The 10,735-nt window shown below is 46.5% G+C and overlaps 1 protein-coding gene across 5 annotated transcripts in view; it reads right to left on the reverse strand.

Moving 5' to 3' along the window:
- Nucleotides 1-338: 338 nt before the first annotated feature.
- HNRNPM (heterogeneous nuclear ribonucleoprotein M) overlaps nucleotides 339-10,735 on the reverse strand; it is a 20,206-nt gene continuing 9,809 nt past the window's right edge. For 2 of the 5 annotated variants that reach the window (XM_027908729.1, XM_027908734.1), the window contains 11 exons: nucleotides 8,418-8,615; nucleotides 7,774-7,927; nucleotides 6,936-6,985; nucleotides 6,605-6,665; nucleotides 4,450-4,551; nucleotides 3,572-3,616; nucleotides 3,063-3,137; nucleotides 2,674-2,772; nucleotides 1,369-2,150; nucleotides 1,025-1,076; nucleotides 339-520 (listed from right to left, as the gene is read on the reverse strand). In XM_027908729.1, coding sequence (XP_027764530.1) covers nucleotides 357-520; nucleotides 1,025-1,076; nucleotides 1,369-2,150; nucleotides 2,674-2,772; nucleotides 3,063-3,137; nucleotides 3,572-3,616; nucleotides 4,450-4,551; nucleotides 6,605-6,665; nucleotides 6,936-6,985; nucleotides 7,774-7,927; nucleotides 8,418-8,615 — 1,782 coding nt within the window. In that variant the 3' untranslated portion in view covers nucleotides 339-356. Of the gene's footprint in view, nucleotides 521-1,024; nucleotides 1,077-1,368; nucleotides 2,151-2,673; nucleotides 2,773-3,062; nucleotides 3,138-3,571; nucleotides 3,617-4,449; nucleotides 4,552-6,604; nucleotides 6,666-6,935; nucleotides 6,986-7,773; nucleotides 7,928-8,417; nucleotides 8,616-9,096; nucleotides 9,191-10,131; nucleotides 10,240-10,735 lie in introns of those variants that run through there. The other 3 variants (XM_027908733.1, XM_027908731.1, XM_027908730.1) reach the window with 3 other exon arrangements.

Consider the following 10,735-nt stretch of genomic DNA (forward strand, 5'->3'; position numbering starts at 1 on the left):
CACGTCGCAAGTTCCGATGCAAAAAACCCGGTAAAACGGCGCTTGCTTTATTTTTTTTTGTCACCCGTTAAAAAAAGGACTTAAAATTTATTTACTCCAGAAAAAAAGCAACTGGGGGGTGGTGGTTTGGTTTGGTACATCTTTACATCCAGTCAAAATTCAGATGGTTAACGAGAAAGAGAGAGAGAAATAAAATACAAATCGTAAAATAAAACAAAAAAAAAAAAAAAAAAAAAAAAAAAAAAAAAAAAAAAAAAAAAAAAAAAAAAAAAAAAAAAAAAAAAAAAGGAGAAAAAAAAAATTCAGAAAAAGCCCTGGAGAGATCAAGAGGAGGGAGAAGGGGGTGGGGGAGGGGCTCAGGCGTTGCGGTCGATCCGCACGTCGATCTCGCGGCCGCGCAGCTGGATCCCGTTCATCATCCGGCACGCGCGCTCCGCCACCTCGGGAGACTCGAACCTCACCACCCCACAGCCCTTGGACTTGCCGTTCTCCATCTTGATGTCGGCGTAGAGCACGTGCCCTGAGGGGATGGAGAGGGGTTGGATCAGCTGTAGGGTCGGGATTTGGGAATTGTGGGATCGGGGAGTGGGAAGGGACACGCGAGGTTTGCGCGGGATCAGCCCCCGGAGCGTCACCCACGGGCACCTCCCGCTGTCCCGGGAGGTTCCAACCTGGCCTGGGACACTCCCACAGCTTCTCTGGGAATTCCATACCAGTCCCTCCCCACCCTCCCAGCCAGGAATTCTTTCCCAATATCCCATCTTTCAGTTTGAAGCCATTCCCTGTGTCCTGTCCCCCCACCCCTTGTCCCCAGTTCCTCCTCCAGCTCTCCTGGAGTCCCTTTAGGCCCTGGAAGGGGCTCTCAGGTCTCATCCACAGGATAAACCCAACCCAGACATGGAGAAGGGGACAAAAGCTTTGGAAAAGTATTCCCAGGAGTTTACTTGGTTTAAGAACTGGTCATATATTCCTATTCATTCCTCCCAGAAATTACCAGGGGGAAAAAAAAAAATAAATCACTTACCACATTCATTGAATTTATCTTTCAGCATTTTCCATGTAAAATCAAAAGGCAGCTGTGGAAAAGAGAGGAACAAACCATTACTGAGGCTCTGCTGAACAATCTGCAAGCATTCCCAACTCCCCCAAAATCCCAGGAGGGCCAGTGAGAGAACCACGGAGTGCTGGTCCTCCAGGAGCTCCTCTCCTGGGAAGGGAATTGGCTCCAGCTCCCAAAACTTGGCAGCATCCAAAGGAAAGGCAAGGAAAAAGGCAGGAAGGAGAAAAGGGCGGGAAGGGCAGGGAAAAGGGCAAGGAAAAGGGCAGGAAGGGCAGGGAAAAGGGCAGGACAAGGAAGGCCTCACTCACGTTTCTCACGAAGATCTGACAGGCTTTCCGGGCCACCCCCGCCGCGGGGCCTCCGGTTCCTCCCAGGGGACCGGCGAAGTTGCCGGCGAAGTTTCCTCGCTCCATGTCCATGGGCCTCTCGAAGTTGCTGCCCATGGCCAGTCCCATGCGCTCGATGCCCGCTCCCATGCCCTGCCCCATGGGTGGGCCCATCCTCTCCATGTTGGTGGCTCCGATGCGCTCCAGGCCCATCCTCTCCATGCCGGCGGCTCCCATGCGCTCGATGCCGATCCGCTCCATGGGGGGGGCCCCGATGCGCTCCAGCCCCGCGGGCATCCTCTCCAGGACCTGCCCCATGCCCGCTCCCATGCCGGCGGGCACCATGCGCTCCAGGCCCAGGCCCATCCTCTCCATGCCCGAGCCCATGCGCTCCACGCCCGCGCCCATCCTGTCCATGGCGCCGCCCACGCGGTCGATGGCGGCGCCCATGCGGTCGATGCCGAAGCCTATCCCGGAGCCCATCCGCTCTATCCCGGAGCCCATCCGCTCCATGGCCGGGCCCATCCTCTCCATGTTGGGGGCGATGTGGTCGATGCCCAGCGGGGCCATGCGGTCGATTCCCGAGCCCATCCGCTCCACGTTGGAGCCCATCCGGTCCAGCACCAGCCCCATCCTGTCTATCTCTGAGCCCACTCTCTCCATCCCGTGCCCCATCCCAGCAGGAATCCTCTCTATTCCCGAGCCCATACGATCAATGCCAGGTGCCATCCTCTCAATCCCAGGAATGCTGGCGTTTCCACCACCTGGAACACAACACAGAGGCGATCAGGAATCATTCACGGACAAAAAAAAAAGCCTCACCACCTCCTCAGATTCCTGAAATAATTTCTCCCTGCTTGGAGCAGGGATTCTGGCTGCTCTGGGCCTGCAGGATATGAGGCCAAGTGATTCTGGATGCTCAGGTGAGACCCCACCTGCAGAGCTGCCTCCAGCTCCGGGATCCCAAAACAAGGACGTGGAGCTGTTGGAGCAAATCCAGAGGAAGCTCCGGAGCTGCTCCAAGGGCTGGAGCCCCCCCTGCTCTGGGAACAGGCTGGGAGAGCTGAGGGGGTTCACCTGGAGAAGGGAAAGCTCCAGGGAGACCTGAGAGCCCCTTCCAGGTCATAAAATGGAGTCTGAAACTCCATTTCCCAATGTGTTTCCATCTGCCTCCTGTTTGGTTCTGACCAAACTCCTCCAGCAAATATATGTAAAATGTAACATAAAACAGATTATTTTAACCCACTCATGATTTTTATGTGCAGCAAATTGATTTCATGTACTCACCTATCCCTCTCTCCAAGGTCTCTCCAAAACTTCGGGACATTCCCATTTCATTTCTTCCAAACTCTCTTTCAAATCCTCCCCCCATGGCACGATCCATCTCTGGAAAGGTGGAATTGGGAAGTTCAGGGAGTGTAAAGGATACAGTTGGGAAGTTCAGGGGGTTTTAAAGATGGGGTTGGGAAGTTCAGGGGGTCTCAAAGGCTCCTGAGAGAACATTTCAACACAAGAATAATTTTTAAAGATTCCCAGTAAGGGAGCATTTTGTGGTGTCTTCACGAGTGCAAAACCCCAAGGAAGAGCAGGACTCATCCCAAATATATGTGAGGCTCTGGAAAAGCCTTTCTGGTGAGCACAGAATCGGGTTGGACACACAGAACCCCAATGCCTACCAGCCATCCTGCCCATGTTCATCCCAGCTGGGAAGCGCCCGATGTTTTCCATGGCACCGAAGGGACCTTCCATTCCTATTAAAAAAAAATAAAAAACAACAACAAAAAAAGAGATTTTCCAGGGATTCTTTAGCAAAGCATTTCAACTCCACGCTGCAGAGATGAGACTACTCTGTGTCCCTGATTCCCAGAGCAGAATTTGGACAAGTCACTCTAAAATCAGGGAATTACAGACGGGGTTGGGTCAGGAGGGACCTTCAGGATTATCCAACCCCCCAGGGATGTCATTCCCCAGATCTCCCAAACTCAGGAGGCTCCTGGTTGTGTTTTAGGGGATTATCAACCATTCCCACACACCTTTTACACTCAGAAAAAAAACCAAATTTATCAAATTATTCCTAAATTGGTGATGATTTCCCAGCACCCAAATCCCTGCCAGACACACACACATAAAAAGTTACAAAAACACATCAAAAAGAAACCCCCAAAAAATCCAAACCACAGCTTACCTCCCATTTTATTCATTCCAAAGCCCATGCCTTCCATTCCCATGCCTCAAAATAAAAGAGAAAGTTTTTATATAGCCGATGCCACTCTACAAATTCCAGCCATCAGATTGAAAAGCAAGAAAAAAAAAAACCCAACAAAAACACCAACACGACACATCCAATGTTTTTTTTTGGATTGAAGAGCTTACATGGGATAAATTCTGAGGAGATTCCAACATTCCTTGTCAGGGAAAACAAATTAAAAAAATTCAATAATAAAAAAATCAAGCAGCAAAGGGAAAAAAAACCCCAAACCCCAAACAAAACACCCCATTGGAATTTAGAAACTGGAAAGCTGAATGTGTGCTACTGGTTTTTTTAGATTGTTTTTTTTTTTTGTATTAAGGTGGCTCTTTTGAAACTTGTGCTGTGATTTCACCAGATCCTACGGGAAGATTTGCAAAAAAAAGAAAAAAAAAAAGCCCACACTGGTTGAGTGTTTGGAAGGAGTTGACAGGTGGTGGTTCTCAAAAGCCTTGTGGAATATTTAATATTTGCAGTGTCTGCTGCTCGTGCTCAAGAGTCAGGAAATGAGAGCTCTCTGTGTGTGTTGACCCCAGTGGCTTAAAAAAAAATTTATATTTATATAAAAAAATAAAAAAAAAATAATAAAAAAAATATGGTTAAATTCAAATTTCCATGATCAAAGCTCGAGAAAAAACTCTGTTGGCTTTAACATTCCTAAGGTAATTCCAGCTTTTTTTTTTTTTTTTTATTATTATTATTATTTTTAATTCAAATTTTTTTTTTTTTTGTGGGGGGGAGGCAAAACAAAGCTAGCTACCTTCTACACAGCTTAAAGCTCTCATGAAACAAAAGCATAGGAGTAATCTTCTTACCTCCAGGTCCCATGTTGCCCATTCCCATGCCTTTGTTTAAATGATTTGCATCAATAGGTTGACCTCCAGGTCCTAATCCCATGCCAATACCACCAAGACCATCTGAAGAAAATATTCAGATATCAAAAAAGCCTTCTTTCCATAGTTTGACAAGACAGCAAGTTTTACTTTTTAAGTCAGTGAAACTTTTTTTTTTTCATTCTCCAAAAAATAAAAATATATATATATATTAAAAAAATAATGATAATAGTAATAATAATAATAATAAAAAAAGAAAGCTTGCTGTGTCCCCCCCTTTTGGGGTGTGCACTTAAAGCCTGTGAGTGGGGAGGAAATGGAGAGTGGGTGTGTGTTGAAACAGGTTCAAAACTATCTGAAATGAGAGGTTTTGGATCCTCCATTTTCCACCTGACTGGTTGGAAGCTGACTCCTGAAAAAAAAAAACCAGCTGGCTAGAACACTGCTTTGGTTTTGGTGCAAACTCCTCGAGCTAAAGGAGGGTGGAGAGTGGGCAAATTTGGGATGAAAGGGTTTGCTAAAACCCTTGGATGGGCAAATGGGTTCCTTTCCCACCCTTTGGCAGGGAAGGATTGAACCAATAAAAAATAAAAAATAAAAGGAAAGCTCTGGTTCTGACAGCCACCTCTGGAATTCTGAGCACACAGCCAGCCTCTTCCCCTCAGCAAACAAAACATGGCAGGAATTTTCCACCTTCCAACCCAATTCCCAAAGGATTCCCCGGCCCCCAAAAGAAAGAAGGAAAAGCCCCCCCCCTTTTTGTCCTGAATCGGGCAGAAAGTTCTCTGCTTGCACTTGCAAATCAAAATTAACAGCTCAAGTGGCATCCTTGGCCTGAGAGGATTCCCTGGTTTCCAGCAGAAACGCGGGAAGGGTTTGAATCTTGTTTTAAAAACGACACAGGGTCCCCATTCCCTGCCCCAGTAAAGGCCAAAAAAACCCCAAAAACAGGTTTCCAGTGGGATTTGGTGGGTTTTTTTTAGGATAATTCAGTTGGAATCCAATGGCTTTTTCTTGGAGAAGAGGAATATTGTTAAGAGTGAAAACCACGTGGTTTTTTTTTTTTAATGTTGCTGATTAAAGGCAGACACAGGAACTGCACTAATTAAGGGATGGATTGATTGAGGATCCCTAAAAGTGGGCAATTTAGCAGCACACAACAGGTGTGGTCCCCAGGAGGGATTAAACAGAACTGGCTGAATTCTTGGAATTGCAGAATCCCAGACTGGTTTGGGCTGGAAGGATCTTAAAACCCATCCAGTTCCATGGCAGGGACACCTTCCACCAGAGCAGGTCGCTCAGAGGGATTAAAATTCCACTCCCAGCCCCAATTTTGCTGCATTTAAACAAATTCAGCCCGGTGTTCTCCCTTTTCCAGCTCTCCCTCGTCGATAATTCCATTTTATCCCAGCACAGCTGAGTTTGGAAGGGACCTTTGGAGATGCTCACCCCAGATCACATCCAGGGATTTGGGGTATTTCCAAGGATACAAACTCCACAGGTTCTCTGGGCAGCCCAGGCAACCTCACAGTAACATTTCCTTACATTTAGATGGAGTCTCTGGTTTTCTGCTTTTGTTTCAGACTTGGAATCTTGTAATTAATTCCAAGTTGGAAGGAGCAGTTTGGGACCACTGGTTATTTTGAATTTCCAGTCTCCTGTGTTTTGGTCTCTTTGCCTCTTGCACCTCCAAAAAGAGCCAGGTTCCTTATCCTTTCCATATTTAAATCCATTGCTAAGACCCCCACCTTGAGCAATTTGAAGGCCTGGAAAGTTGGTCAGGGAGAATTCAGATCCCCAGCACATCAAAGGAGGTGCAGGCTCTTCCCTGCCACCCGATTGATGATGTTTCCAATCAATCCCCCCACAAACAGGAGTTTTAGAAGGGCACTGGGATTTGAAATGAGGATCTGGAAGCCTTGAGAGGGTGAATGGGATACTGTTTTTAAGAGCTGAAAGAAGCATCCAAAAATAATGTGAGCAGCTCTTCTTCACTATCCCCCCCCCCCTTTGATGGAGCTGAGGTTGTTTGGATCCCAGTTTTGCAGTTCCAATCAGGGCCTTACTGGGGCTGGGATCAGGTCCCAGTTGGCAAAGAAAAAGCAAGAAGATGTTGGATCATGCAGGAAACACTTACGAGGGAGTTGTTGGGGTCTCTCCGGAGGGAAGAAATCTCCTTTGGGAAAGGCTCGTTCGTCCTAAACACAAACCAGCAGGTTAAAGTTGGGCAAGAAGAGCAAGGAATTCTTCCCTGTTCTTTAAAGTTATAAATTAAACCACAGGAATTCAAAAGCTTAGGCAATCCTCACTGGATTTTTTTAATAATAAAATAATCAGAATTCTTTATTAAGATCACAGGGGATTGGGTAAACCACACGTTTCCTCAACCTGAATTTTGATCCAAGCTTTAAAGCACACTTTTCCCCCCAGATCAGTTTAAAAAGCAGGAAGAAAGGGAATGGACTCACCATTTTGACGTGCATGGGTCTGTCAAAGAGCAGCTGCCCATTGAACATTGCTGGGGGGTCGTTAAGGATCATTGTTCCACTCTGAACCAAAAACCCCCTCAAGAAAACCACATTCCCTAAATTACAGATCCCAGATCAGCCAAAATCTTGCATTCTCCAAACCTTAAAAAAAAAAACTCCTTTGAAACCCAAATATACTGAGTTTGAATATTCAAATGGCTTTCTGCAATTAAAAAAATGAGTTGAAAACTAAGGTGAAGCTCTTTAGGAGATCATCCCAAACGGGACTCCAAACAAGTCAGGAACTTTATCCATTTAAAATAGGAGAGAACAGGGGAAAGTTCTCCACATTTCCAATCAATCCCCACCTCTTAAAGGGTGAATCACTTGTTCAAGTCTTGCTCCAAGGGCACGTGCAGGAGGAAACTAACATTCCAACAAACTCTGGGAGGGGAAAGTGGGAATATTTCCTTCCTTTCCATGCCGGAACTACCAGCTGAGAGGTCACACACACAGGGAAATGTCTGTAATCTGATTGTTGTTTGGGTTTTCGGAGGGTTTCACTTGGCAAATCATTGTTTGGGCAGTGGAAGGACACAGGGAAGGGAGGGACACACCGGGTCAAACCCACGGACAACGTGGATCAAAGCCCATGGGAATGAATCCACAGGTAGATGGATTTGTTGTCCACTCATCCTTTACCTCCAGCACGGGAATTCCTGGCAAACCTTTCCCCAGGGTTATATTTTAATACAAATTTCCACATGGGAAGGAGAATCCCCTTTGCTGACAATCCTGAGCCACGATTCCTACAATTCCCAGGGTTTTCCAAGGATACAGATGGCCTGCACGGCCTCGATGGCCTGTTCGAAGGTGACGGTGCCGATCCCGCGGCTCTTCCCATCCTTGTCCTCCAGGATGTCAGCCCGGACCACCACCCCGGCCATGCTGAACACCTCCTTCAGCTTCTTCCAGCCAACCTTGTAATCCAGCTGGGAAATGAGGGGAATCAGGGATTAGGAGAGATTTCCAGGGAAAAACAACGTTAGCAAATCATCTGTCCTTCCGTGAGGGAAGAGCGTTCACAGGGAGGGGAGGGAATGGGAGGGAGCGCAAAGGGCAGAGTTTTGTCCAAGAATTCAGATGAACAGACACTGGTCTATGGATGCAGCTTAATTTACAACTCCCTTAGCACAGGGAACCAACGAGACACAGGTTAAGTTGCTGCTCTAAATCCAAGTTAACAGACACTGTGACATGTAGGTGTCCCTTAATTCATAACTTCCTTGGCACAGGCAACCAACAAGACACAGATTAAGTTGCTACTCTGCTCAAAAATCCAAGATTTTTGTAATTTAATTTCTAATTTAGGCCCTCCCCAGCACAGAGACTCAAGGAGACAATCACAGATGGAGCCAAGTGAGGCAGACCAAGCCCCTCCTTGGTGTTCCCACAGCTCCAGGCGTTCCCAATTTCACTTACATTGGCCACGAAGACGGTGCTTCCCAATCTCCCTGCCTGCAGGGCGTGGATGATCTCGTTGGGAATGTTGGGGTTGTTCAGGATGCTGGGGGGGATGTTGATCATGCCGGGGCCGCCGGGGCCGGGCCCGATTCCCATCCCTCCAGCTGCTGCCATCACCTTCTGCATCGCCCTCCTGGCGTGCTCCCCGTCGGGATCCTGCAGGGAAACACACCCTCAGCATCCCAAAATCCACGGGAAGGGGCTGTGGGAAGGGATTCCCAACAGAAACAACCCAGCATTCACCTAAAACGCCCTTTTTGTGCCCCACTGTTTCAGGCTGAGAATGTTGTTCTCGCCTTCCCTTCTCTCCTTCCAGGAGCCTCTTGAACCCTCACCCAAGGATGATATTCCCTGAATCCCGAATTGTTGTGCCACCTGTGCCACGGTGGCAGCAAAGATTGGGCCTGAGGCAGCGAAAAGCCAGGCCTGAGGTTTAGTGGGTGGTTTTCACCTGCTTACAAATGCACTTTTAAACTCAACAAATCAAGTTTAAACTCAAGTCCAGCAGTGGTTCGCCAGGTAAAACACAAACTGACTGATGGTTTTTTTTTTTTTTTTGGAATTCTAGCTGTAAAATCCTACTTTTGGTCACTCATTCCTGAGCCAGGACCCCCCCCTTCCCCGCTGCAGCTCTCACCTCTTTCACTTTGAGGGGTCTCCCTCCGAGGCTGTGCTTGTTGAGGACCTCGGCCGCCTTCTTCATGCTCTCCTCCATCTTGAACTCCACCACCCTGAGGGGACACGGAGCCTCAGGGGAGGGTTTGGATATCAAAATGTACGGATTCACCTCACAAAACATACGGATTCACCTCATTAAACATACGGATTCACCTCACAAAACATACGGATTCACCTCAGAGAGAGGGGAAGGGCGAGCTCAGAAATGCAGATGGGTAAAAAAAGGGACTTGTGCACGTTAACATATGGCAGGTAGAAAGTGTACACATATCAAGAGATATATTTATTTTTAAAAATGAACTTGTGCACGTATTAAAATATACGTATATATAAAGCGTACACAAATGTATATTTTTATTTTTAAAAATGAACTTGTGCACATACTAAAACATGGGTGCATAAAGTGTAGACTTGTAATAATAAATAAAATAACATAAACAGAAAAATATATGTTTCTTAAAAATGAGCTCGTGCACGTATTAAAATATAAGGAGCAACATCATAGAGAAAGTGTGAACATATAAACATCTATTTCTTGAAAATAAACTGGTGCACATATTAGAATATATGGATTCATGTAATGTATAAAATGTGGGCATATTTTTATTTCTAAAAAATGAACTTGGGCACGTATTAATATATGGATGCATATGATATATAAAGTATGGACATATAAATATATATTTATTTCTAAAAAATGAACTTATGCACATATTAATGCACGTAATATATTAAGTGCAGACATATAAATACATGTATTTCTTTCTAAAAAATGAACTTTTGCATTCTATCTCCCCACAGTACCATCCATATCTACTTGGATTTTGTGGTGCAATCCTCAGTCTGTTCCACTTAGAACTTTGATTTAACTGAGGGCAAGGCTCAACTTTATATTCAATCTGAAGGACTAAAACTTGATTTAATAAGTAAAGACTAAAACTTAGGGAGGGGGGATTTGAAGAGAAGCAGAAAACCCCCCAAAAAATGAACTTACGCGCATCCCTGAGGAGCAGATCCCACAGGTCAGGGCCAGGGAGGAGAGGAGGGAAGAAAACAGAGACACAAGTCAGCAAAAACCCCCCAAACACCCCCCAAAAACCTATTCCTTTCCGAGTCAAACCACATGAGCTGGCCCCTGCCAGCGAGAATAAAAATGGAGCCTCAACACAATAAAACCTCCGAGACTTCCACTCCCTAAAAATTTCCGCCAGAGGGTTAAAAAAAATCTGGGATTTCTCTCAGCCCGAATTCTCCTCCGAGAAAAATAAAACCACGCGCTCCACGTGACCTGCACACCAAAACCCTACGTATCCATAGCCTCCAGGACGCTCCCAGTTTTCTCCTTCCCTGCTGGAATTCTGGGCTTACGAGAGGGGGGGGGTTTGACCTCGCTCTGCTGGCCCAGCCACGTGTGGAATTTTACCACTTTCCCGCTTTTCCAAATGCAGCCAAAACCGCTCGAGTTTTCCAAGCCACGGAGAGAAAATATTCCCGCTCGCTCTCTCTCTCCTAATCCACCTGCCACTGGGCTCCAGGGGGAAGGAGGACGGGGTGGGGGGGGGGAAAAAAGGGGGGAAAAAAAAAGAGGGGGAAAATCC

This window comes from Empidonax traillii, unplaced genomic scaffold (assembly GCF_003031625.1).
Source record: "Empidonax traillii isolate 1590-97213 ecotype Southwest subspecies unplaced genomic scaffold, ASM303162v1 scaffold1824:size59532, whole genome shotgun sequence".
Classification (NCBI taxonomy): Eukaryota; Metazoa; Chordata; class Aves; order Passeriformes; family Tyrannidae; genus Empidonax; species Empidonax traillii.